Genomic DNA, 26,843 nt, shown 5'->3' on the forward strand with positions numbered 1-26,843 from the left:
TAAAACATGTGCATGCACAATGCAGTATTATCTCTAAGAATGAAATTGTGGGTGTGGTGGTGGTTGTGCCAAGTGAGCTGATAAATCACCAAATACTGGGACCAACGACAAAGTTAAACTGAAAGGAGTTTATTCACCCACGTGGACTCCACTCCCTAAGCGAAGTGAAGCCCTGAGTCCAGGAACAGCACAGTTTATATAGGGTGTTATAGCAGTGTAGGGAACAGGGGAAGGGGACGTTATCAGAACCCCTGTAGTAAGTCCTGTCTCCTGTGAGCCATGGCAGCACACGGCGAATTACAGGAAAGGTAGACAAATGAGACGGGGAAGAAGCTGAGCTTTGGGTCTGATCAGTGCTGCTCTGGGCAGCAAAGATGAAAGCCCCCTAGCTTGCAGCACCTTTTATTTGGTACATGGGGAAACAGATGTAACAAGAGAAAATGCAGAGTTCAGTACTTCACATTGGGAAAAACAAGGTGTAAAAAGACTGGGGGCAGTGGAAATCTAAGAACAATGAGGAACTATGCAGATGAAGATTTGGTTCCTCTCCAGCATCTCCCGCAGGTGTGGTCTCCTCCTGGAGATTGCAGCATCCGGGGATCACTGAGGTCTCAGTTGTGACCTGAGGCCAAAATGCAATTATGTCTAAAATGTCGTAACTAGCCTGTAGACAAGAAAACTAGGCCTACTCAAAAGATTTTTCCCTAAAATTATGTAACACTGCTCCCAACCTAGCGGCATAGCTTTTATAGGTGTTATTTTAAGAAGAGAAGTTCAAGGGTAGATTAACATGTTTTTGACTAATTGCAAAAGTATTTTTCACAACTCAGCTATCTTGCTGTCTTGTCAGGTTGGGGCAATGTACAGTAAGGGGAGGCACCAGGCACTATCTCTTTCCGAGAAGCGATGATGAAGCAAGTTTACAGAAGCAGAACAAGCAGTTACAAAAACATCTATTTTATAAGGGGAGAGGGATGAGGGGGAATTTCTTGGGTTTATCCTGGTCTCACAGCGGTATACACCTGTAACCCTAGCACTCAAGAGGCTGAGGCAGGAGGGTCACTGCCCTTCAAGGCCAGACTAGGCTACGTATTGAGCTCACGGCCAGCTTGAACTACACAGTGAGACCATGTCTTAAAAACAAAACAATACAAAATAAAAACAAACAAAAAGAAAATAAATTGTGTCATTTGCAGGAAAATAGATGGAAGTGGAAACTTCATGTTCAGCGAAATAAGCCAGATTCAGAAAGGTAAACATTATGTTTTCTCTGAGAAACCTTTTTTAAACAAAGTAAACAAGGAGAGATGACAAAAAATTAAAGGGTAGAGATTTGGAGATGGGACAGGGAACCATGGACAGGGGAGAAAGAGAAATGGGGTGAAGAGATGTCATATGCATGTATCAGTTTCCCCAAATGAACCTCACTATTCTGTTACCAACATGCATGCAAAGCAAAGCCATACACAAGACCTCAAAATTTAAGCAGAGTTTTAATGCTGGCACATGCCGATAATCTCAGCACTCTGGGAGGCTGAGGCAGGAAGACCAAGAGTTCAAGGCCAGCCAGGGCTACGTAGTGAACTTGAGGCCAGCCTGGAACACGAGACACTGTCTCAAAAAAACAAGACAGTCAATTCAAATAATTTATTTGAAGGAAAATTAATGGCTGGGTAGAATATCTATGAAAATGCCCATCCAGACCCAAGAAGCCACAGCAGGGCCCAGCCTCTGCCCCGGCCAGGAGTAGGGACAGCGCCCTCCACTGGCCTGAGTTCACACGCCAGGGCTCTCACTGAAACGCCCGTGCCCCGACTTCCATTTGGCTGGTGGGATCCTGGTCCCTCAGAGCCAAAGGCCACAGCCTGGGTGTCCCTTTTCAGTTGCTAAGCTGCCCCAGTTAGCTGAGCAAGGACAAGTACAAAATAGAAAGCCCTGGGCAAGAATTGAGAAACCAGAGCAAGCAGGGCTGTCAAAACATCAGGACACCAACAGAGGTCCACCCCAAGAGGCCCAAGCATGCACAAACCCCAGAGCACAAGACTCTGGCCTGGGTCCAGCCTCGCTGGCATTGCAGTCCCCCATCCCAGGGGGCTTTGGACACTTCCTCTGAATCCTCACATGGTCAAAGCCCACTTTGGACGGACAGACATACGGGTAACTGAGTCAGGTGGCCCACTGGGCCAGGGCTCCTGTTGGTCCCCAACTCCAGACCCTCCCATAACCCCAGACCTTTAGAGTCTCAGGACCAACCCTATGGGGCCATGAGTTCTCCTTCCTGGCCACCCCACCATGTGGAGTGGACATTCACGCAAGTCCATCCTAATAAATGGTACGCTCAGTGTTTTTAAGTGTCCTGCTCAATTACAGTATTGGCTTGAGACACCAAGAACCTGGAAACAACTCTCCCAGGGGCCCCTCTCATCTGATAACATGACCTTATTTTTTGTGTTTTTTGAGACAGGGTCTCCCTATATAGTTCACGCTGACCTCGAACTCACAACAGTCCTCCTGCCTCAGCTTTGAGAGTGCTGGGATTACAGGCTTATGCCACCATGCCTGTCTTCTCTGTGATTTGGGGTAAAGTTTTTTTTTTTAAAACAGACTTTTAAAGATTTCAGTATACTACCTACTTTGAAAAGTTAGTGATATTGTGGGGAATATCGCTGGTAGGTACACTAGCGAAAGGAGGTTCTAATCACACTATAATCACTTCAGAATGATTCATCTCTTCCTAAAGACTATGCATAGAAAATGCCCCCAAAAAAGAAAAAAAAAAAGAAAATGCCTATGTTGGCCATTATTTAGGACACAGGAAGCCTCCTCCTGCAACTTTCCTGCTTTTCCTCATTTCCTCCAGTAAGGAACAGGGCGTCAGTCGATGAGACACTCACTGCATGGAAGGGGATGAGTGTGGCGATGAGAGGGGAATGTTTCTCTGCAGTTAAAGCCAAACTTACTGGTGGAAGTTTTCCCCCATTCCCTCAACGTGTCTGGGCTTCCGGACACTGCTTCTCAAGCCTCTCAGGTATTTTCTTTGTTCTCAGGTTTATTACTTCTATCTCCCCAGCAAATGTAAATGGGATGGGGCTCTGTGCACTGAGCTTGCTGTCCGTAATGTCTGATAACCGGTGAATGTGCTGGGCCCAGATGAACTGTGCCCTACGTAACCAATGTGAAGTGTTTAATTCCAGCAAGCCCGGCCCCTCCCAAGAGTATAACCCGCCCTGCTCAGCCCAAAGCGAGGTCAGTCTCTTTGTGAAGTCCCAGCCTGACCCGCTGGCGTTCAGAATAAAACCGTACACTTTGCCTCCAAGACTTCTGGGGGCGTCTTCCATTCTCCTGGACTTCCTGTCTGTACGTTCCGGCTGGCACTCTGCTGTTACAGCAACACGGGGGGGGGGGGGGGCTGGTGCAGCCAGGACCAGGACCAGGACGGCGCCCCGGAGTGGCCAACTGTGTGGGGAACGTGCAGTCCCCTGAGTGGGAAGGCTTCTGGTTCTAGAATGGCGCAACGAGCTCCCCAGGACCTGCCCTTGGCCTCAGGCCTGGGCATTGGCCCAGGGACTTGCGCCAGCACCCAGGCCTGCCTGGGCTTCTCCTCTGCCTCACCACTCCCGGCCTGTCGGCCAGGTGCGAAGCTGGAAGCTTCTTTGTTCTCCTAAGGAAGGGAAAACACCATCCCTCCCCCCAGGACTGTTCTGAGGGCCAGAGGTGTGAACAAACCCTCGCACACAGCAGGCACTGGTCAGCTATGCGAGCTCCATCTCTTTCCTCTCCTTCCCACCTCCCAGAGTGTGCTGAATCGTGCTCCCCCAAGCGCCCTCCCCCAGCCCCTCATGTGATCTCATGGTGCACACATGATCGCTGTTTTGCACAAATGCCTTTCAACATCAAGATGCCTTGCCCCGACCCAGGGGCTGCTCCTTGATGCTAAGCGCTTCTCCATCAGGGCTTGGCAAGGTGGTCGCTGCCCTCGTTCCCCAGCTTTATGTCAGAAACCAGCCCTTCTTGATCTCTAAACACACATCAGGTGAGTCAGACATCGGGTTATTTTTTATACACATGCATTCACTGTATTTCAAGTTGAAAGCAACATTTCAATGGATTCAAAACTATTACACACTGTTCTTTAAAACAGAGTAGAAGCTAGGCGTGGTGGCACATGCCTGTAACCCCAGTACTCAGGAGGCTGAAGCAGGATGGACAGGAGTTTGAGGCCAGCCTGGGCTACATAGCGAGACCTTGTCTCAAAAAAACACACTAAAACAAGTTAGAAAATTTATAATTGTAAAAATGAAGTGCACACTGATATTTAGAATGCATAATTAAGTTAACAAAGTTGGTAATCTATGGTACTAGGCCACATTTGGCTTGCTGCCTTTTCTAAAAATAAACCTTTATGAAGCCAGGGATGAAGCTCAGCAGCACAGCATCTGCCTGGTAAGCGTGAAGTCCTGAGTTCAACCCCCGATACCAAAAACAAAGCTTTATGAAAACACAGCTGTACACATCCATTCCGACCCAGCACAATCTACTGCCAACTTTGTGCTATGACACCAGGTTGCGTTTGGCCTACAGAGCTGAACAGTTTGGGTGCTCGCTTCGGCAGCACATATACCAGAGCTGAAGTTTGGTACTGGCCAGGCAGAAGCTGCCTTCTCGACCAGATCCTAAAAATTCCTGGGCTCTGAGTCTAGCTGCCTCCCTGCTGGACAGCATTGTCCATGTACTCACACCTTCTTTCCTGGGGCACAGAGGGTAGTGTGTGACTCTACTTAGCTCTCAAGGGCACCCATGCCTGGCCTCTGGGCTTTGCTCTCCCACCTGTTCACTTTGAACATTTTGCTTTGAGTCCTGTCACAGCCGCCCAGAAGCCAAGAACTTCGACCGGGCCCGATGTTGTGACTGACTCCTCCACCCTCACTGACCCTCATCTTCCACAATACTTGGGCAGGTATTTTCCTTCCCACCCTGCATTTGGCACCCTGAAAGATGGCCCTGTGTCTCATGTCAGAAACTGCACTGAGGCAGACTAAACACTGACAAGAACTGCCTGAGGAAGTGGTAGTCTTTGCTCTTGAGATCTGCAGAATGGAAAAGCGTCTCAGGACTAGGCAGCTGGAGATGGAAGGTGCCTATCTGGCCACAGACCTCCATCTGAGGTGGTGCCCATCAGCCTCCGATCACCCATGTTCCATGTAAATGGCCCTAAATTGGCCTCTGGGCAAGATGGAATTTAGTTTTTTGGGTGTTTTTTTTTTGGTACCAGGGATCGAACTCAGGACCTTGTGCTTTCGAGGCAGGCACCAGAACCACTGAGCTAAATCCCCAGCCCCAAGATGGAATTTAAACAGGGGTTCTCCATCTTCTTGGACAGATGAATTCTTGAATAAAGACATCTTCCCTGCCTCAGCACCTAGGCAGGCATGGTGGTTCATGTGTGTAATCCCCGCACCCTCAAAGGCTGAGGTGGGAGGATTTCAAGCTAGAGGCCAGTCTGGGCTACTTAGCGACTTAAAGAGGCCTTAGCTAATAATAAAAGAAACAAAGGGCCGGGGATGTCACTCAGTGTGAAGGCCCTGGGTTCAACTCCCAATACCACAAAAAAACAGGAAACAAAACACCTTGTCCGTGGATTTAGCGGCCTGTAGTGTGGGGAGCAGCGGGACGAGGGTGAGGTTATCGGCAGTCCTCGCTTGCTGGTCCTGTGGATCCTCCCAGCAAGTCAGCAGGCCTGGGTGATCGTAGGCCCTGATACATGGTGGACTTGGGCCCTCTGGGAAAGTGCTGTGATGCCTAGGAAAGCCACAACCTTCCTGCACTGTGGTCTACCTTCCGGTCTGAAGGAAAGGTGCCCCACTGTCCCGCACAGCTTTCAGGGCCTGTTTTGAGGCAGGGCGCATTCTAGCTCCGTCCGTTGCCGACTCCTTCATCCTCCTGGACTTAGGCGTCGAGGGCCGGTGTCTCGCAGCCTGGCCCGCCACCTGGAGTTCCACAGGTTTCCCTGGTCTTCCCTCTGCCCTGAAAAGCGGGAGCGCGTGACACGCCCAGGCGCGTGCGGGCAGCGGATGCTCGGCGAGCGCCGGCTCCACGCTGCCCTTCGGGGCGGTCGCAGCCAAGGGGCTCCCCTCTGGCGAGAAGGGCTCACGCTACCCTGCCCCCTCGCCGTCGTGGACGTCGCAAGAGGTGCTCTCGGGTCGCCTCGCCACCCACCTTCCCCGCAGGCGCCAGTTGCGCAGCCAGGCCATTGCGCGGCGGTGGCGAGCGACCCTGCGGCGCCTCGGGCCCGTGACGTACGGGCGGCGTCGCAGGAGCGTGACGTGGCCTGGAGACGTCGCGGGCTGTGACGTAGGACCGGATGACGTCAAGCGCGCGCCGCCGCTTTGCTCACGTGCGGAGTTGGCGAGAGAGACCATGGCTCCAGGCGTGCAGCTGCCCCCGGAGATCCAGCTGGCTCAGCGCCTGGCGGGCAACGAGCAGGTGACCCGGGACCGGGCGGTGCGGAAGCTCCGGAAGTACATTGTCGCCAGGACCCAGCGGGCCACAGGTGGGCAGGGCCTCCGAGGCGCGTGGGGCCTACGGGCGGTCGGCGGCGCGGCCGCTTCGCCTCTGCCCGTGGGGGCGATGGCGCGTGGCCGCGCTCCAGGGACACCCCCGACCCCCACTTCCTTCCCCAGACCCGGCCTACCTTCCTCTGGGAAAGCATCACCGTCAGATCGGGTCTCCGGCTGCTCGGGCAGCCGGCTGTCCGAGCCATTCGCGTCTCCTCCGCTTCCAGCGGGGCTCTGTCTGTCCGTGTGGCATTGTCGCCCGGGTGCCGCTGTAACTCCATGAGGGCTGAGAACCTGCCTTCTGCTGACTGTTCATTGTGCCTTTTTCATACGTGCTTGTCTACTCTACCCCCAGCAGCTTCACCATCACCTGGGTGTTTCTTAGAAATTCACATTCTGGGGGCCTGGCCCAGTGGAACCTGAAGCCCTGGAGCCCCGTGGTCCAAGGATCACCCCTGCAGGGACAGGCTTTCCAGCAAAGAGAGCCCCAGTGAATGCCTTTGCTAGCCTGAGTGATGAGTTAACTTCCTTCTCTTGATAGTTGAGGTATAACACAGGTGCACCCTTCAGCGGGATGCTGGAGGATGGTCACCTGTAATCAACCTGTGGCCACCATCCAGTCAGGAAAGGGCTGCGGTTCTGAGTTGTGACTCTCGGAGTGGAGTGTGGTGGCTGATGTCTGCAGAGGCTCAGCAAGTATTTAGTGGGTGCAGAAAGTTACCTGGAGGGGACTGCACAGCCCAAAGCCAGCAGGCTCTGAGTTGGAAGGGTTGCCTGGGGAGAGGGGCAGCCTGCCCCCCAGGTCCCATACAGCACGCGGGAATTTGGACGAATCCCGGTGGCCCTGCTTCATGCCAGCACTGAAGGGTCAAGCTTGTTTAGTGTGAACGCTGCTGTTTGTTTCAGGGGGCTTCACGCATGAGGAGCTGCTGAAGATATGGAAAGGACTGTTTTACTGCATGTGGATGCAGGACAAGCTGCTCCTGCAGGTGAGTGCTCAGCCAGGTGGCTCAAGAGGCTGGGGGAGGCCGGGTAGGCTGTGGCTGCCCTGTTCTACTGGAGACAGAGACCGGGAAGAGTCATGTGGTCTCCATGCTTTGGTCTGTGTGGCCTGACATGTGGAGGGCAGCCCTGAATGCCATGGCAGTGCTGGCAGTGGGGCAGCCCACAGTGGGTGGAATGAGTCATTTTGTGTTTGTCCCCAGTGTGGTCAAAAAACTTGAATACTAAAATGACAGAATTCAAGGGCAGAATGCAGGTCTTCTGAGACCAGGGTTCCCACTGCTGGCCTTTAGCTCTTCAGAATCACCTGAGCATGCCTGCCCCGCAAGTGCAAGAACCTGAGTTTGATCCCTGGTACCAAAAAAACAAACAAACAGAATCACCTAAGCGTGAAGGCATTTGCTTAAATGTGGGCTCCAAGCTCACATTCTGTACCTTCTGAACCGTCTCTCAGAGGAGGCTGTGGAATCTACTGACTGAGCAAGGGCACAGAGTGATGCTTGACACTGAGGCAGCCAGGGGGTGACTTGCAGGGTCTGGTTGGCCGCATCTCCCACTGGTAAGGTGGCTCCTGTCTGTCCCACAACCCCGTGACTGTCACCTTCTTGCTCAAGGCACGGTCTCAGTCCAGAGTGACTCACTCTGGGGAGAGTCTGTTGGCCCTGCCTGCAGAAGAGGCCTTTTGCAGCAGGGGAGACTTGCAGAACCAGGATCCACCGTGCTGAGATCCCTGGCCGCTGGTTCCCTGAGAGTGAGGGGACGTTTGTGTGTGTTCTCCTTACACCCGGAGAACACAGTGCTTCAGGGACGGATGTGTTTTTGCTGTTTCCTGCGCAGGAGGAACTGGCAAGGACCATTTCCCAGCTCATCCATGCTTTTCAGACCACGGAGGCACGTGAGTAGCTCTGCCGTGGCTGAGCCCATTCATAGATGCAGCAGTTGCTGAGAGTCAGGCCCCAGCCACACAGGGTAGTGTTCTGAAATCTGGAGCGGGACGCACCCTGTGTCTGGGTGCTGGCCGTGTGGGAAGCAGCCTACGCACCCCCTAACCCGAGTAGACTCTGCTCGGGAGCAGGTGAGATTGAGGCCCTGCCGTGTGAAATTAGGGTGAAAAGCCAGTGCAGTGGTCCCACAGTATGAGTCCCACCTGATGGTTGTGAAGCTCCCACGGTGCATTTCTCCAGCTGTTGTGTTTTATCCTGACCACGGTGAGTCATTCTCACTCTGCCTGCCCATGGGAATCATTTTCGAAGCCTTTAAGCATCCTGATGTTTTCCCAGTTGTGGTGACACATGCCAATAATCCCAGCTACTTGGGAGACTGAGGCAGGAGGATCACAAGTTCAAGGCCAATCTGGGCAATTTAGCAAGACCCTTCCTCAAAATAAAAAAGAGTTAGGGATGTAGCACACTGCTGGAGTGCTTGGCTACCACGTGTGAAGCCCTGGGTCCCACAAAGATTATTTAAAAGAGTCCCAAGGTGTAGAGCTTGGTCCACCTGTACCAGGCTCTGGGGGTGTGGCCAGGGTGTCACTGCCTTAGACCCTGGGCCCTGCTGAGGGTGGCAGGAGCTGAGCATGTCTGACGCAGCAAGAAACAAGGTGCTGGAGCCTGTGCAGTGGGTCTCCGCTCCCTTACGGGGCAGTTCCTGTGCGCACTGGTGTGCTGACCGCTTAAGCTGCCTTTTAGGTTAGATTAGGCCTGCCTAATGACCGTTTACCAACCCCTGCAAAGCCTGTCCCAGTGTGAGCCCCATGGGCTCAGGCATGTGCGCCTTGTGTCTGTCGAGTGGTATCTGGGCCTCTGTGCCAGCCTGGGCTGTGGGTCCGAGTGGGGGGCGAGCACGGGTGTCCTTGGCCCTGGGGTGCTCAGGCTCAGCCTGCTGGATGTAGCCCCCTCTTCAGCTCTGGTGTTCATGTGCCCTCCCTGTCCCGCAGAGCACCTGTTCCTGCAAACGTTCTGGCAGACCATGACCCGCGAGTGGGCGGGCATTGACCGGCTGCGCTTGGACAAGTTCTACCTGGTGAGGGGTTCTGACTGCAGGCTCCGCCTCGCCTGGGCTCCTGTGAGTGGCCCCTGCACGGTGGGCTGCTTTCTCCACAGGTCCAGTGCTGCTTTCTCGCGCCTGGGCCTGAGGACGTGCCGGGCGCCTTTCTCAGCGAGGGAGGGCCCTGGTGGAGTCTGGGTCCCGCTTCCGCTGATCCGCCCCTTCTGTGGCACAGCTCATGCGCATGGTCCTGAACGAGGCCCTGAAGGCAGTGAGGATTCGAGGCTGGGCAGAGAGGTCAGTGCATGTGAGTCCACCCTCGGGGCAGGGCCCACCTCAGCTCCTGCCTGGGGGTGGGAGCCGGCCAAATGGTTCCCTGTAATTCTTTGTCCGCTGCTGAGGAGCGGAGGTGGAGGCAGCTCTAAACCTCTCGGGGCCAGGGCTCAGCCAGGTGCTCAGCTCTCCCTCCAGGCAGACAGAGAACAGATGCCCCTCCGCTGTGTCCTTGGTGGCCACCATCCCCAGCTCTAGAAGCCTTTGAGTCATCACACTTGTCACGCCAGCAACGGTGCCTGGGGGTGTCCATGTCCCCTACTCGTGAGCTGTTTCACGTGGGCTTTTGCAGGCAGTGGCGACGCTTGTCCAGTGCACAGTCTGGGCCCCTCTGGGGTTCAAGGTCGGACCTCAGGTGCCCTGTGGTCAACGGAGGTCCTGCTGGGGCAGCACGTTTCCAGGTTGGTGACAGCCCAGCTCCTCGACACAGAGTGGATTTCTGTGTTTACCTTCTTAAAATGGTTTCTAGGGATGAGGTCTTGCTATGTGGCTCAGGTTGGTCCCGGACTCCCAGCAATCCTCCTGCCTCAGCCTCTTGGGTGCTGGGATTACAGGTGTATGGCCATCACATCCGGTGCTTCCTGAAATATTCTAAACTAATAGACAGCTTTAAAAATAGTTTTTCAGTTATAAATGATGTGTGCTCAGTGTAAAGAACTCAGAAAACTTTCATGAAACATTAAAAAATAGGTTTTTAGGGCTGGGGATTTAGCTCAGTGGTTTCACTGCCTGCTGCGCAAGCGCAAGGACCTGAGTTCGATCCCCAGTACCAAAAAAAAAAAAAAATAGGTTTTTGGGCTGGGGATTTAGCTCTGTGGTTTCGCCGCCTGCTGTACAAGCGCAAGGACCCAAGTTCGATCCCCAGGGGAAAAAAAAAATGGTTTTTTTTCTGTGTTTTTTGTGGGGGTTTTTGTGTGCATGCTGGAGCTTACCCCAGGGCCTCTCACATGCTCTGCCGTTGAGCCCCAGCCCCAGCCCTGGAAAGTCACTTTAACTCCAGTAGATAATTGCTTTTAAAATGTTACACAGAGGAAGCTGACGCAGGAAAATCACAATTTGAGTCTCTTGAGCAACTCAGTAAGACCGTGTTTCACAAAAGGAGGTCTGGGGACGTAGCAGAGCGTAGAGGCCAGGTGCCGTCCTTAGCACCACGGAAAGGCTGCACAGAGCCAGCACAGGTGCCCGGTGTCTGCAGCAGCAGGTGTGCGGGGCTGCCTGCCCCGTCTCCCTGTCAGCACCCTCGTGGGTTCTGCTGCTAGGTAGCCGGCCGGTTAGAGGCTTTGGAATGGGTTTGTGAGTGAGAATCCCCCTACAGGACACGTGGGTGGCACTGGGCCCCAGCCCCATGTCAGCAGAGCTGCTTCCCCGCACTTGCTGCGCTTGCGGCTGGGCTGTAGCCGTGCTGGTCTGCAGGGCTGTGGGGCAGGCGAGCCCTTCTGGCCCCCGAGGAGGAGCACAGGTGGTGGTGGTGTGTGCCCAGGCAGCGGACAGGCAGCAGCAGGACCCTAGTCCCGGCTGTAGTCGCATGCTGTGGTTTGTCTCTGCAGCAGCCGCTTCGCCCTCGTGGTCACTGGTTGTCCCGAGGAGCTCCTGGTGCTCCCCCTGCCGGGGTAGCTGTGCTGGTCTGGCCCGCACCCTCCGTCCCCTCAGTCCAGCATGCGGAGCTGTGCGCTGTCGCCTGGTCCACTGCCCCAGCTGCAGGCGCTGCCTGTTTTTCTCTTGGTTTTGTACCTGATCTGCCTCCTCCTGGGCCTGCTGGGACCACGCTCCTCCTTCCCATAGCTGGGGATTCCAGGCGTTGGAGTTGTCCAGGGAGCTCCCTTTATTTCCGTGATTTGGTTTTTGGCACAGGATCTTGCAGGGTAGCCCAGGCTGGCAGGAGGCTCCGAAAGCGCGTTCTGTAGTTGTAGGCGTGGGGGTCTGCACTCCCACCCCGAGTCTTGGGTGCACCGACTGCCGACCCCAGTCACACTTGGGGCTGAGGGCTCGGGACCAGGGCCAGATCCTTGCTGCATCTGGAAGAGCTGGGTTGGCGTGTCACGTGCCCCACTGCTGCTCCGCCCATCCCTGGCTGGCCTTCCTAGTGGTCCCCGTGGGGCGCCAGAGGGCCGGATGGCAGAGTGGGGTGGTGCACATCTCCGGGACGGAGGGAGTCCTGTGTGGGTGATGGCCCGGGTCCAGATCACGCTGTGTTCTCCCATGGGACACGGCCACGCAGCCCCATGATCAGCCACCTCCCTGCCACCCAGACGCAGCGCCGCTGTTGCCCGCTGCTGAGTGTAGAGGGGCACCTGGCTCTGTGTTCCTCCCGAGCTCACAGCAGACAGTGGGGGTGCACGGCGGCGGCTGGATCACCCCCCACCTCCTGCAGGGACATCGAGCAGCTTCTGGAGCTGCTGACAACCGAGATCTTGCACGAGGACAGCCAGGCTCCCAACGGTGTGAAGAGCCACTTCCTCGAGGTCTACCTGGAGGAGCTGGCCAAAGTGGGCGCCGCAGAGGTGAGGCGGGCTCGGGAGGCTGGCGTGGCCCAGGCTGGCCGCTGTGCGTGCCAAGGCTGAGCTGCTGCCCTTGCTTCTGCAGCTCACTGCTGACCAGAACCTGCGGTTCGTGGAGCCCTTCTGCTGGATCGCCGCCCTCACCAAGGAGTAAGTGCAGGCGGGGGTGGCCTGCCCCACTTTCCCTCCCTTCTGGGGCAGCGGCCTCAGGAGCTTCAGCTCCCTGGGGCCCTGCTCTGGGTCCAGGAGGGTGGCAGGGTGGGCGGCGCTGCCTGAGTGTCCAGCTCTGCGGCCCCCTCAGCTCCCTGGTTCTGCACAACATCACTCGGGGCATCTTCGAGACCATTGTGGAACAGGCCCCCTTTGCCATCGAGGACCTCATGAGGGAACTGGATGAGGAGGAAGGGGAGGAGGAGGCGTCAGGTGGCGATGACGACTCAGACAGTGACGAGGAGCTGCCTGGCCAGAGGCCACCTGCAGGTGCGGGGCCCGCTAGCTCAGGGCGCCCGACCTCCTGGCACCCGTCCTGGGCCGGGCCCCTGGCTTCCTGCTGGGCCAATCCCGCCGCCTCCTGGCTGGGCCCGTTTCCAGCCTCCCCCCAGGGCCCCGGGGAATGTGGCAGCCAGGCTGACCATGGCAAGTAAAGGCTCCCTGTCCTGGCTTACCCAGCACACCAAGCACTGCCTAGCTCCCCTGCCCGGCCCAGCTCCTGGGCGGCTCCTTCCAGCCTCAGGGCTCCCTGGGTCTGCTGGCCTGACTGCTGCTAGGCTCTCCAGTGCCTGCCACCCCCCGTCTGGACCTCTAGAGCTAACTCCTGTCCCATGCCACCTGCCCCTCAGCACAGCCTGAGCCCTCAGCACCTCCCACATCCTGTGTCTGGTCCTGCCACCCGTCTCCCTTGTGGAGCCCTGGCTCTTCCTCTGCTGCCTGCAGTACCCGCTGCTCTGGCACCACCTTCCCTGGGCTGTGTCCCCTCCTGTCCACACCTTGGTCCCCTGCGCCCTGGGAGGCGCTGTGGCACTGGGATCCCCCCAGCCTGTGCCTTGCATGCCAGTGTGGGGCTTGGGTCATGGGGTCCCTTTTCTTCTAGGCTCCCTGGAGCAGAAGTGGGATGACGAGGACAGCACCAGCCCTGTCCTCCAGGTAGGCGCCTGGCCCTTCACTATCCTGCTGGCTGGCTTGGAAGGGAGACAGTGTCACAGGCAGGTGGCAGGCGAGGCTTGGGGACCAGCTGGGTCTCAGCTGTGGAGGAGGCGCCCTGCTTGCCTGGCTGCCAGAGGACTGGGGCGGGTGGGGCTGGGGTGCCGTGCAGCAGGCCCAGGCTGCCTCATCCTGGGCACCGATATTTGGGTCCCAGCCTGGAGTCAGCTCAGCAGGGCAGGCTTGGGACTAGGCTGTCATGAGATATTGGTGCGCCTGCCTGTCAGATTAGGGGACTGGGGACCTGGGGTTAAATGAACTTGTCGGGTTGCTCCCTCTTGCTTGCTCTCTGCCTGCCTGTGGGGGGGAACTGAAGTTGCCGTGAGGGCGGCCTGGCAGACAGGGACGGCAGGGGCTGTGCTCTGGGGCCGAGCAGAGTCCCCTTGCTGGCCGCGTGGGGTTCAGGGTCATGAGGCACGTGGGCGGTGGCTGACCTGGCCTCTCCGGTGTCCATTTCTGAGGCAGTTTGACTACAAGGCAGTTGCCGACAGGCTGTTTGAGGCAGCCAGCCAGCAGAACACCCCTTCTCAGAACAGGAAGCGCCTCTACAAGGTTGTCCGCAAGTGAGTGCCCGAGGCGCCCGGCCTCCGCCGCAGGCCACGGTCCCCACAGCCCGTCTGCGCTGTCCTGCGGCGGCCTCAGCCTGGGGGAGGCCAGCGCCCAGGCAGGAGGGTGTCTTGGGCCCACGGAGGGCCTCGGGGCGCGCAGGGTGTGAAGCCACCATGGTGACCCTGCCTGTGTTGCTCTTGCAGGTTGCAGGACCTCGCTGGAGGTGAGGCTGGGGCCACGCCGCGTGGCCCAGGCTCAGAGCATGGGGCCCTTGCGTGCGGGGTGTCGTCCTGTGTGGCTCTGGGGAGCAGGCGTTCAGGGTGCGCATCGGTGTGCTGCTCGCTGAGTGGCCTCAGCCTGGAGTGTCTGCGCACCCGGTGTCAGCAGGCAGCCCTGTTACCCTGAAGTGTGACACATCCACGTGGAGGGCTGGCTGCCACAGGCTCCCTCTGGGACAGTGTGGCCGGGCCATCGGCCTCTGGGAGTCAGGGCTGGTGCAGGCCTTTCCTGTGTACTGTGCCCGCTGACTGTCCCCTCCTTCTCAGGGCACTTCCCTGAGGACGAAGTCCCGGAGAGGGCCTGCAAGCGTCTGCTGGAGGGGAGGCGCGTGCGGAAAGGGAAGCGGCGCTGGCTGCAGCAGCAGGCACGGAGCCTGAGAGGTGGGGCCCGAGGGGACCAGGGGCAGCGGGCACTGGCTGGAGGTTATCTGTGCCCAGCCCAGGGAGCCTGCAGCGAGGGCAGTGTGCTAGCCCTGCTCCCGTGGGCAGGGAAGGCTGGGGAGGACAGCGCCAACGGGGGGCAGGTGCAAGGGCCAGTGGAGGATCGAGGATGGGGCACACAGGGCTGAGGCCCAGTCCAATTAGAAGGGCTGGGGAGGGGCAGCCTGGCCCGAGCAGTCCCCGCTGTCGGAGAGGAGGTCCCCACAGATGGCAGCCCTCGCAGAAGGCAAGGGGCGCCAGGGAGTGGCCCCCAGGACACAAGAGCAGTGGGCGCTGGGCCAGGGTCGTCTCCTGTGGCCTCCCGCCCAGCTGGCCTGCTCCCCCTCCTGCGCTCCCCGCGCCTGCGCGTCTGCCCCTCGCTGGCCTTTCTGGAGGCCCTGCTTCCCAGCCCTGGGCTGTGGCATCCACATGCCGCCATCTTTGGTCACACAATGGCCGGGCAGCCTGCTCACGTGACCGAGCTGCTTTGGCAGGGGAACCTGGAGTGGAGGCCGAGGCCCTGAGCCCAGGAGGTGAGATGAAGAAGAGCCGGGGGAGGCCCAGGAGCACCGACCCTGCGCCGCGCACAGGAGCTGCTGGCCGGAAGGGGCCGCCCGGGAGAAAGAGGCGACCTGGGCAGCGGCATGGCGCCCGAGCAAAGGCGAAGGCGGCTGGGACGCGGGAGTCAGCGAGGAAGAAGCAGCGGCCGCTGGAGAGCGGGCAGTGGCGTGGCCGGCGGGGACGGGTGGGGGCTGTGCGATCCTCCAGCGCCGAGCCGACCTGAGCCTCGGGATGCCTGAGCCCCACTTCTGCCCTGCCGGCATGTGGAGGGCGGGCCCAGGACGGGGAGGAGGTGTTGGCCTTGGGTCGGAGTCGAACCTGGAGACCTGAAGCCCTCCACGTGACTCACCCGTGCCCTGGGCCACCAGGGAATAAAACCCTGCGGGTCCAACCAGCACTCTGGTGGGTGCCCTTGTGTGCTTGTCCTGAACCCGCCTCGGCCCCGCTCCCTCAGGTGTGGCCGCAGCACTGGTCCCTAGTGCTGCAGGGAAAGCAAGCCAGGTGTGGTGCTGCCCTCCTGTGATCCCAGCATTCTCTGAGGCTGAAGGGACGATCACAAGTTTGAGCCCCCTGGGCAACCTAACGTTGCCTGGGTGAGATCCTGTCTCAGAGGAGAGGATAGGAGCGTAGCTCAGTGCAGAGACCTTAGGTTCAACCCCCAGCACCACCACCACCAAAAGGAAGCAACCCGTACACCCGCAGTGTAGAAGTTCCTGAAAGGGCCAGGGACGTAGCTCAGCAGCACCTCGCCTGCCTGCCAAGCGGGAGGTCCTGAGTTTGACCCCGGCACCAAAAAACAATTCCTAAATAGGCAACCAGTCTTGGCCTGATTGCGTAGTTGCATCACTAGTGGGGCCTGGCTTTTCTCGCAGTCTGTCCCCAAGGGGAGGGTCGCCGCGGCCCCTGTCACACAGTTCCCTGGCTTCTGTCCCATTGCCCTGGTCTGTGCCGGACCCACAGACCTGGGCACTGGGCTGCACCTGGGCGTGGGCACTGCCTCACCGCTTCCACAAGGCCTCTGAGGCCTCACGGGGCTCTGGCACCTGCCCAGGACCTCTGTCCCCAGGACACCTGCAGCCCAGGCCACAAACAGCCCTCAGCACAGCCCCTTGTCTCACTTCTTGCTGCTGAGACAAAATACAAGAGCAAAGCTCTTTTATTTAGCTCAGTTTGTAGAGGTTTCAGTCCTTAATCAGCTGGCTCCGAGTCAAAGTCCAAGTTTTTTGTTTTTTGTTTTTATGAAAATAAAATCTATCAGCGTTTTTTTTTTTTTTGCTTCACAGTCATGGCAGACAGAAGGTAGCAAAGCAACAAGGGACCTTAACAGTGTTTCCTGCCCCTTTTATCCACACTACCCAGGGCGGGCAGCACTCACACCCTTAATCCTAGCGCCCTGGAGCCTAGCACTGCACCGCGCTGCACCATGGGTCAGTCCCAGCGTCACACGCTGTAGACCCAGCCACCTCTGCAAAGCCCCGCCTGTGACCACATGAGGCGTTGAGGGACATCTAGGCACAGCCATGACACCCGTCTCGGCCCTGTCAGGCTCCTGTGGACTGGGTCACGTGGGGTGCCCTTCCGCCTCTCTGTGGCAGGGCCGGGAAGACTGGGGAGGTGGCCCCCCTTTAAGGCCGATGAGATGGTGCATGTGTGGGAGCTCTCGTGTGAGCTCCCTGGTGGGCTCATGAGGCCAGTGGCCTCGAGGTGATCAGCTGTCGCTTCGTGCCCAGCCATGTCTTCCACTGGCCACTCCTTCCTGGAGTGCATATGTCCTCAAGGCCTGGCCGGGCATCAGAGCCCCATGCTGAGAGTTAGGGCCTGTGGCCACTTCTCGGTCTTTCTAAGAAACGGCTTCACTGGGCATACGGCCTTCCTCTGAGGCACCCATCAGTGGCTGCCACACGTTCGCAGGGTGGTGTGGCGGTCACCATGCCGGAACATTTTTGTTACTAGAAAGAACCTCAGTGCCCGTTTGTTTCGAGCATCCTCCAGGAGTAGCGGGCTGTGACCAGCCGGGGTCCAAGTCAGCCACAACAAGCCAAGGCCCTGGCCCGGGAAGTTACCGGACCGCGCACCTGCGAAGGCAGCCTGGTCCGTCCCCACCAACCGCTGGCTCCCTGGCTGAGGCCCTTGCCTGACTACCTGTCCCTCGGACCTGCACCAACGCAGTACCACCACCTGCCTCTGGGGGGAGCCAGGGCCTCCTGGCATCCCTGGTCCCTGGGTGGGGGTGGGGTTCATTCTGGTTTCCAGGGAAATGGGCACCCAGAGGCTCCTAACAGCTCTGCAGAGCTGCCACCTACGTCCTCTGGCTCCGGCTTTGGCTTCGGGAGGTCAGCGCCTGGTGCCTCTGGGCTCAGGTCCTGCTTCTCACCCCTGCCCTGCGCTGGGAGATGCTGGCTGTTCAGTTAGAATTCTTAGAGGAAATTCTGCCTGAGACAAATGGAGGCTGTGCCAGAGCGAGAGCGGGCATCATGGGCACAGGATGCTTCTGCCGATCCTGACTCTGGCTCACAAAGAACAGCACCACCCCAGGGCCCCTCCTGAGCCCCGAGGCCCGTTACCCACCGAGAGGCCGCTCTGAGGGGTGCATCTGGGCCACGCGCAGCCCTGACCCCTGGGGGTGGCCAGGGGAGAGCCTCGGGTGTAGGGAAGGCAGAGGGTGGCCTTTCCCCGGTGCTGTGTGGGGCAGGGGACGGTGGGGAGCCTGCCTCTTCACTCCGCTCCTCAGAGACCTCCGGAGCAGGCTGGCAGTGCCACCCACAGGCAGAGGCGGGAGGATGCGGGCATGGTCCCCTTCCCCTGGGAGCCGGAAACGACTCCCACGTCCTGGCGACCCCAAAGCAGGTGCGGGTGTGCCGTGACACGGCCATGTCCTCGTTGACCTCCCCAGCCCATCCTCTGTGAGCCTATCGGGAGCTCTGCAGGTGCCCCAGGAAGGCTGTCACCCTGTCACCCTGCAGAGAACTGAGCTCGCGGTCCAGTCAGGGTGTTGGGAGCAGGCGCAGCCTCGCTGCTGAAATGAGCTTGCTCCACACAGGCAGAGGTGCCCCGTCTGCCCTCCCAGAGGCCCGCCCTCAGCCTGCAGCCTGCCCCAGTGTGACCCCCGGGCACCCTGGGGTGAGTGGAGATGTTCCGCCGGCAGCCCAGGCTCCCTTCAGCGTGCTGTGCCACCCTGTGAAGGGCATACAGCTCTCCCGGGCTGTGGCTGCCACACGGCTCGCTCAGGGCCGTATTCACCGAGCCCGCCACTGTTATGGTCCCACCTTTCCCCGGCTCTCCCTTGGGCTGCGAGGATGCCACACCGTGTCACAGTCCACTGACACCTCTGAGGCTCCCTCCCGCATGGGATCTGCTGTGCTGAGCACTGAAGGCCGCGGGTGGGGCCCTGGGGGCCTGGGAGTTGCGCTGGAGACCCTGGTGTGTCGGGTAAGAATACTACAGGCAGTCAGGCAGGGCTGGGCCCTCGAAAGAGGACAAAAGATGAAAACACATTACAACGCATCTGTGGGGTCAGGCCTCAAGGTACAGACGGATGACCAGGCCTGCCTGCTTCCCTGCGGATGAGGTGAGTGATAACACCTGGTCTAGTAAAGTCTTGACAGACAGCAGCCACTCCGTGGGTGACCCAGACTTCGGGTATACTTGTAATCTTACTGGTTGGTCATAATTCTGTCCCATGTTGTACCCACCTTGTGATTTTGCTCTATAAAGCTTCCTGAATAAAGTGAGGTCCCTGGCAACCCATTCGGGTTCCCTCCTGTCTCTCAGGAGCTAAAATCTCTCCCTCTTAATAAATATTTGCTACTCAACCTCTATTGTTCCTTAAAATTCATTCTCCGATTTTAGAGAACCCGAACTTGGTGTGTGACGTCTGACGGGTGGAGAGCCGTATTACCTCCCCTCTGTCACGTAGAGGTCCCCGTCACTGGGAGGTACTGCAGTGCCCAGGCAGCTGTGCCCCGGCCAGGGGGCCTCCTGTGGCCCCAGGATCCTCATGCTTCCCCATGCTGTGTTTGCAAAGCTTCTGCAGTGGCCTTGTCCCTGCGGGTGTGAGCTTGTGAGGAGGCCCAGCTCCTGCTTCTGCATAGGGACATGGGAGGGTGGAGGGGCCTCCCGGGCACAAGGTTCTTGCCATCCCTGCCCCGCGCCAGCTGCCACGGCCCTGCCCCTCCCTGTCCACCACCACCTCAGATGTGCCCCAGCCACCCCATGGGCTCGGGCCATCCGCAGAGGCCCCCGGGGCGTTGCCCAGAGGACAGTGCTGAGCTGAGGTGCTGGTGAGCGCTCTGATTCCCCAGGGCACTGCCTCATAGCCGTTACCGGCCTCACCCAGGTGAGGAAGCTGCGAGCTCCTGGCCTGGAGGGTTGCTCAATGCCGGACACTGCCGGGCAGGGGGAGGGAACCCAGGGGCACCTCCCTCCCCATCTGTCAGGCAGAGACTGGGAGAGGACCCCCCCCCCGGTGGGTTGAGGGCTCAGCACACGCGTGTGAGACGTGTGGCAGGCACAGAATGGCCATCAGCATGTGTCAGAAGTTGGGCTAGAGCCAGCCTCTCCCAGCAACAGGCAGGCTGGGCAGAGGAAGAGTGCGCCCCTCGGGGAGGCAAGAGAGCAGCGTCAGAGGAAGCTGCATCTGTGGAGCGGCCTCTTGCAGCACGAAAGCGGGCTCATCTCATCATTCATAGCTGGAGAAGGAGGCGGCAGAGCCCTGCCAACCTGCCAGGGGCGTTCCTCAGCCAACAGCTCAGTTAATTGTCCCTCGTGCTCTCTTGAAATTTGAGGGCTGTGGTACAGTAGTAATCTGCGTCTCCTACGCAGTCACCTATGAATAGTGGGACAGACCCCTGCAGCGAGCAAGGAAGGCCCTCAGAGTAGCAATTAACCCGGGAAGCGAGGCGCAGCAGCCGAGAGCCCCGACTCTCTGGCTCCCCTCAGGCCACGCGGGCGGGAGGGAGCCCAGGCTCCGCCCCACGCCTGGAAGGAGCCCAGAGTCCGAGCAGCTGGCCCAGCGCCTGGGGCCGGGTCGGAGACGCGTGCGATGACCAGCTGCGGTGTAGGTGCCCGGGTCACCGGAACCGGAACCGGGTCCCAGCAGCGGGGGCAGCCGCACTCCCTCTGCCCGAGGAGCGCACAGGTGGGACGCACAGGCCTGCAGACGTCCAGGCAGAGCGGAGCGAGGGCGAGTCCCCCTGCAAGCGGGACGGCGGGCGGAGCCACGCAGGCGTCCCAAGGGCCGGTCTGGGTGCCCTTACCGGCCCACACTTACTCCCCGGCCCGGCCCGGGGCCCTGTGAGCTCATCTCCAATTTCTCAGAAGTCGCTCTGGGGTGGCGGGCGTCTTCCTGTCCTTGTAGATGCCCAGTGGCTCCTGGGGCTCTGGTCGTGGGAGAAACTTGCAGACAGCTCTTCTGTAACCCAGGGCCAGCCTGAGGCAGGGTCTCCACAGAGCGCTTCCTTCCCTGACGTCCCTGGGCTGCAGGCCGGGGCAGGCGGGAGAGCCGGGGCCCTGCTCTGGGGTGCACGCCAGGTGGCCGTGTCAGCAGGACTGGGCACTGCGCATGACCGCGAGGTATCGCTGCTCGTGGGGTCGCTTTGCGTCCGAGACCTAACAACGCCGACGACCGTGCCCTGACGCCTTTCCTCGCTCACTGGCGATGCGCGCCGTTTTGGATCCGTGGCTTTGTCCCTCCAGCCCGCTCGCACCTGACAACACCGTCACCACCACAGCCCAGGGTGGCTGGGTTGGGTGGAGCTCGCCCACCCCGGAAGCCCCTGCCCGTCGGACTGGAAAGGCTTCTGCCCAGCTCCCTTCCGTCTCTGCTCTGGGGCAGAATCGGCTCTGCTGTCCCAGGAAACAATGCATCCTTCCCGCTCAGAGGCATCAACTGGGCTCGGAGCGACGGACCCCGGCCCCAGGCAGCTCTTGCCACCCACCCTGCACCCTCTCGGCCTTCAGGTCCCTGGTCTTCACGGGTGGCCCGGAAGCCCCAGAGCTCACATTTCATTTTGGCTGCCTTCATGCAACAGGAAGTTCATCCACAGAGCAATGTGGGACCCCCAGTCCCCTGGGGTCACCAGGCCTGCTGCAGGGCAGTGTCACAGGCTGATTCCCGGCATCACCTGGCCAACAAGGGGCCACTCCCCTGTCTCTGTACCCTGCTGCACCCCAAGTAAACTGAGGCGGTCAGACACTGGGATCTGCGGTGGGACACTGAGCTGCTGTATGAACGGCCGGAGCCTGCAGAGGTAGAAGCCCAGCCTTCCCTTGGGTTCGACTCTCTGGACCCTTCCCTCCTCACCTGCAGGGGCCTCTGCTGGGCCCCAAGCCCCTTGCCTGCTGGCACTCGGCTTGCCCCATGGGGCTGGAGTACTCCCCACCCCACCCAGGGTAGTGGGAGGCAGGGCCCTTCCCACTTTCCCTTCCAGGTCCTGAAGAGCTGCCTTCCAGGACAGCCCAAAATACTCATCTCTAGAAGCTCTGGCATCGAGGAGCTGCATCTGACTCACGTCTCAGCCCCATCTCCTCTATCTGCACCCACGCTGCTGGGCTATTTCCAGCACCCAGGAACCCAGCGCTGCCCTTCTGCTCCCGGTTGGTGTGTCCGAGTGGAAGGAGCTGCCCAGACAGGCTCCTCGAGCTGACAGGGCTGGTGAGCTCAGAGGCAGCCCCTGTCAGGCTCTGTGCCATCACCCTGCAGTGGGTCAGCTTAGGCGGGGTCCCAGAGACGTGTGCCTGCGCTGGGGACAGGACCCAGGAGCTGTCTTTCTGGGAAAGGTCTCCATACACAGCCACGCCCAGCCCTCTTTATCCTTCATCTGGAGACAGGCTCTCCCTAAATTGTCAAGCCTGGTCTCGAACGCATGATCCTCCTGCCTCAGCCTTCCAAGTAGCTGGGATTCCAGGCCCGAGCCGCTGTGCTTGGCACGAGTCCTGGACATCTGGGAAGCAGGAAATTGGAGTGTGGACGTGGCGACCAGTGACACATCTCGTCTGTGCCCTTCCCAGCAGGCAGTGGCGGTGGCCTGGGGTTAGCCGCAGTCCTGCATCCCTGACGGGGAAACCTCAGACCTCACTGGCCGCCTGGCCTGTGGGCAGGGAGGGGTTTTCAGGGCCCCGTCCCCTCCATTCCAGCTTTCTCCGCAGCGCAGTACAGGAGGGGCATCTGCCCTAAACAGCAGGGCTTCTTTTCCAGGCTTGTTCTGGCCAAATTCTTACCGGTGGGGGAGGAAGATGGAGCTCAGCGCTCACATGGACCCCTGAGGAGGTCGGGCCCGGCTCAGGCAGGGAGCATGGCCCTGCGGACGGCCGTGGGCACACACATCGCACCCTGGGCTCCTTTCGGGGTCAGCTGTGTGCTCATGGTCGAGCCCCGGGGCTTCCTGCAGGAGGGGAAGTGCACTATGTAGAAACGCAGTGATGGCCCAGCGATTCCCTGGGTGCCACACGGCCCTGTTCCACTCATCAGTCACTATTCCCAAGTAGTCGTCTTCAGTAGCAGCTGTTACTTGGGCAGATCATACAGCTGGGCGTGGAGCTACACTCCTGGGATCCCAGCACTCAGGAGGCTGAGGCCGGAGGGTCACACGTTTGAGCACGGCTTGGGCAACTCAACAATTTAACAAGACGCTTTCTCAAAACATAAAGCTGGGTGAGGTGGCACACACCTGTAATTGCAGAACCCGGGAAGCTGAGGCAGGAGGATTGCTGTGAGTTCAAGGCCTGCCTGGGCTACACAGTGGGTTCAAGGACAGCCTGAACTACAGAGCAAGACCCTGTCTCAAAAAGAAAACCCCAAAGGCTGGGGATTTAGCTCAGTGGTGGTGCACCTGCCTGGTAAGCACAAGGTCCTGAGTTCCATTTCCAGTACAGGAAAAAAAAAAGGATGGGAATGTAGGTCAGTGCAAAGACCCTGGGCTCAATCCTTATTACTGAAAAGAAAGAAGGATGCAAAGAAAAGAAAAGAGAAAAGGAGAGGAGAGAGGAGGAAGAGAGGGAGAGGCAGGAAGGGCAGTCGGAGAATTTCCGGCACCAGATTCCAGGGCTGGCTGTGACACTGCAGAAGGCGGCGGTGCAGCACGGGCAGAGAGTCCGCGTCTCCTCGCAAGGATGAGGACCTCTGGCACGTGAAGGGGTGGGGTGCTGTGTGCATGGCCGTCACTCTGTCACTGGGGAGTGGCAGTACGGAAGCGTTGAGTTAGGCAGCTCTGCTCTGCGGTTGGCTGGGATGCGAGGCCGGACAGATGACTGTCCTCCAGGTCTGCCGGGCACAGGTGGAGGCCATCGTGGTGTCACAGTGCCCTTCCAGGGAGCAGAGACCCCACGGCGGGCACTCCCACCCTGCTGCCTTGGCCACTTGCTCTGCACCCCTGGAGCACTGGGAGGGTCTTGCTGCTGCTGTCACTTCTGCTGGCCTCCTCGTTCGCTGGGGTGGCAATTTCAGCGTGGCTCAGGGAGGGCTTGTTGAGGGGAGATCAGGGCAGCGGTGGGGCACTTGCCTCTCTCAACAGGCCCAGGCTCCATCTTAAGTGCTGGAGAGAAAGGAATGAAAAAGAAAGGGAGGAAATGAAGACAAAAAGCCCTGACCTGCGGCTGCTGAGCCCCCAGGAACCATCCGCTCTGCCTCAGGACATTTCTGGAGGATGAAACACTCAGACAAACTGGGAAAGACACCCCGGGAGACAGGCGGGCTGTGCCCTGCACCCTGAAATGGGCTCGGGCAGAGGCAGTGCGCAGGGTCAGAGGGACGGAGGGGACGCAGTGCCAGGGGCTCTGCCCAGAGACACCCGCACCGGACCTGGGTGCTCTGCAGGCGGCTCCAAAATGCATCAAGCAGGGCCGGGCAGAGAGAGGATTCACCACGAGGAAAGTCAGGAAGGAGAGGCGGATGAGACAAAGCCGCCTCAGGAAATCTCCAGTCAGTGCCAGGGACAGCGCATGTCCTGACTGCATGTAATTTAGAAACCAGAAGGAGAAGCCAACTTTGCGAGCCCTACGTAAAGTCGGGAATTCCAAAATTCTCTTCTGAGTAACAGAGGCCGAGGAGAACACAGGGGAGGCAAGAAGCTCCGGGGAAGGGATGCTAAGGGAAAGCTCGAGCCGAGCTGTCTCCGCTCTGCAGTGTCCGGCACAGCAGGAAGACCTTCAGACCTCCCGTCTGATGACAGCGCCTGACTCCTGTGTCCTGGCCAGCTGCAAACTTCCGGGCAGGCTTGTCCCCAGGTGGGGGACAGAAGGCAGCAAGAAGCATCCTCAGGGTCTGATACAGTTGTCGGGGTCCTTGCCCGAAACGCTGAAAGCTCAAACATGTTTGGAAGCCCACAGCACCAGGCCTAGCCCTGAGCCCACCTCCTCAGACTCCCAGGTAAGCCCTGCGGCCTGGTTCCTCCCTCTCTGCAGCCGCCCCATGTCCTCAGCCGAATCCACCCGGGAATACAGACCTTGCACACGGAGCGGTGTGTTCCCACGGAGCAGACACTCACCCCCGGCCTTTGTCAGCTGGGTTGCTGGGGACACGGGTGGAGCTGCCAGCAAGGGGGCTCACTCATGGGGCGGGGGGAGGGGGCAGACGACAAGTGAGTGAGGAGACCCAGTGACTCCGGATCCAAGAGGCCGAGAGCACCCTGAAAGCAAGCAAGCGTTATTCCACAGGAGTCGCCTCCTCCCCCAGGTGCCAGACAGCCTAGAGCCTCTGGAAGGGATCCATCCACCCACTCACTGTGTTGAGCTGCTTTGTTTGGCAAAAATGAGTAACACAGGAGGGAAATGCAAACCTGGAGCTACAGAACCATCTCACGGTTTTGAACACCCCTAAACATGGAAGACAGACAAAAGACAGAAGCAAAGGTGTTCTGCAGGGGTAAAGTCTGCCTCAGCCGGCGGGAGGGAGGGCCACACCCCCTTTCCCTAAAGCCAGTTGCCCCAGGCTTTATTTCCTTACCATTTTTTATTATTTTTTACCCAATTACTCTATGCATCATAATTTACTTTCAAAATTCAGATTGATTAGAAAATGTTAGTTTCCCCCCCTACAGAATAATATCCATAGCACCTTGGGTTTGATAGGCTATTTATATATGTTCTAATCACATACAGGTGAGCAGATGGGTCCCAGAGGCGCCGGGCGCTTGCTGTGTGTTCGTGTTTGGCCTGCTTCCCTGTGTTCCTGAGAGACTGGGCCTCTGAGCACCAGCGCAGTGCTGAAGTCCCGGAGTTTCCTTGACTCAGAGAAAGGTCACCCCTGAGCAGCTGTGGACCTGACTGCTGATCACGAAGCCGCTGCTCTCCAAGGGACTGCGCCGCTGGACCCGAGACCACCCGCTCGCCACTCAGAAGCCAATGCTCGGGAGATCAGTGGACAGGAAGGAGAGCGGGCGCCATGGTCCCCCAGCAAGCCTCGTTAGGGGACCCAGGTAGCAGAAGTGGAAAGAGAGCTCCAGGGCCAAGGGCAGGAGGCCGGGCGGGCGTGTGCTGAGGGCCTCTGGTCATCGGGGCCTGAGTTTTCCTTTCTCTCCTGCCAGAATGCCCTGGAGACAACAATCGACTTTCTTCTCTTAGGCCAGTCCCTGTAATTCTTTAGAAAAGGGGCTATCTCCTTGAACAGTAAACACTGTTTCACTTTAAAGAACAGGATTGGCCAGTCCCTGCCCATGCTTGGGTGTTATCTGAAGATGTCAGATGTCGCAGTCTGTGGGAGGCTGGAGGATCGCTGATCAGGGCTGCTTTTCCTGCAGTAGCTGAGCCCAGCAGTTAGTGTCTTAGCCAGACAAAGGTGGTTTTCTTTGGCACTTACAACCCTGGGCAAAGGGAGACACAAATATAATAGGACAAGGGGCAGTTTGCACAGGCGAGCTAACCTAGAGGAGGGTGGGTAAGACACAGTGGTGTTGCCATTATTTACACACTGCTGGATCCCCGGGAAGCCTCCTTCCTCCTGGCCCAGCCCCAGGGCTTGTCCCTGCTGCACCCTAGGAGTCCTGTGCCAGACAGGTGGCTGTGTCTGATGGAGGCAAACTGGGCCCAACGTGGCACCTGGCACATTGCGGCCTCGGGCAGAAGACAGGGCTAGAGGAGGCCCAGGTGCGGTGTGGGAGTGAGACTGGAGACCAGGCACAGGAGCAGGGGCCAGAAGCAGGCAGGAAGTGGGCAGGAAGCAGGCAGGAAGTGAATGGGAAACAGGCAGGAAGTGGGCAGGAAGTGTGTGGGAAGCAGACAGGAAGTATGTGGGAAACAGGAAGTGGGCAGGAAGCAGGTGGAAAACCTCTCCCCCATGGAAATCATCTGAGCCCCCTGGTGGGGGAGTTGGGATGGAGGAAGTCTGGAATCCACGTGGAAACCTCACTTTAGGGAAGTGTGGTGAAGAGCTCAGTGCTGAGACAGCTGCCCATGGACGGTGGGCCTGGTTGTTGGTGGGACGGGGGTACATTTTTGTCTCCCCAACCCCTCCCCAAGGCTGAGACTTT

General features: G+C 58.8%; 1 protein-coding gene and 1 long non-coding RNA gene across 4 annotated transcripts; one reads left to right on the forward strand and one right to left on the reverse strand.

The window, feature by feature from the left end:
- The first annotated feature begins 4,064 nt into the window (after positions 1-4,064).
- Rrp1 (ribosomal RNA processing 1) lies at positions 4,065-15,778 on the forward strand. Of its 3 annotated transcripts, none has more exons than XM_004842497.4 (13): positions 4,065-6,550; positions 7,461-7,543; positions 8,394-8,451; positions 9,493-9,578; positions 9,778-9,839; positions 12,247-12,376; positions 12,459-12,523; positions 12,675-12,853; positions 13,464-13,516; positions 14,039-14,136; positions 14,326-14,345; positions 14,668-14,781; positions 15,315-15,778. In XM_004842497.4, the coding sequence occupies exons 1-13, from the start codon at positions 6,418-6,420 to the stop codon at positions 15,602-15,604; spliced, it is 1,371 nt and encodes a 456-aa protein (XP_004842554.3). In that variant the 5' UTR covers positions 4,065-6,417; the 3' UTR covers positions 15,605-15,778. The 3 variants fall into 3 exon arrangements, 2 of the variants coding, with proteins under 2 accessions (XP_004842554.3, XP_012926827.2); XM_013071373.3 differs by having other exon boundaries at positions 6,339-6,550; positions 9,493-9,620; XR_015450087.1 differs by lacking the exon at positions 14,326-14,345 and having other exon boundaries at positions 6,342-6,550; positions 9,493-9,620.
- Positions 15,779-16,761: 983 nt separating this feature from the next.
- Positions 16,762-26,786, reverse strand: LOC110348685 (uncharacterized). The gene is made up of 3 exons (XR_002394149.2): positions 25,475-26,786; positions 24,822-25,004; positions 16,762-23,912 (listed from the first exon to the last, which is right to left on the reverse strand). It is a non-coding gene; the product is annotated as an uncharacterized LOC110348685 (long non-coding RNA).
- Positions 26,787-26,843: the final 57 nt, after the last annotated feature.

The sequence above is a fragment of the Heterocephalus glaber genome, unplaced genomic scaffold (assembly GCF_053883595.1).
Source record: "Heterocephalus glaber isolate CG9 unplaced genomic scaffold, H.glaber_assembly_v1.0 deba00000122, whole genome shotgun sequence".
Lineage (NCBI taxonomy): Eukaryota > Metazoa > Chordata > Mammalia > Rodentia > Bathyergidae > Heterocephalus > Heterocephalus glaber.

Bases quoted from the DNA above. Each gene is read 5' to 3' on its own strand.
- Rrp1 (XM_013071373.3), top strand. From the start codon at position 6,418: ATGGCTCCAGGCGTGCAGCTGCCCCCGGAGATCCAGCTGGCTCAGCGC. The intron at 6,551-7,460 runs GTGGGCAGGGCC...TGTTTGTTTCAG, and splicing joins CAGGACCCAGCGGGCCACAG to GGGGCTTCACGCATGAGGAG. The intron at 14,137-14,325 runs GTGAGTGCCCGA...TTGCTCTTGCAG, and splicing joins CTCTACAAGGTTGTCCGCAA to GTTGCAGGACCTCGCTGGAG.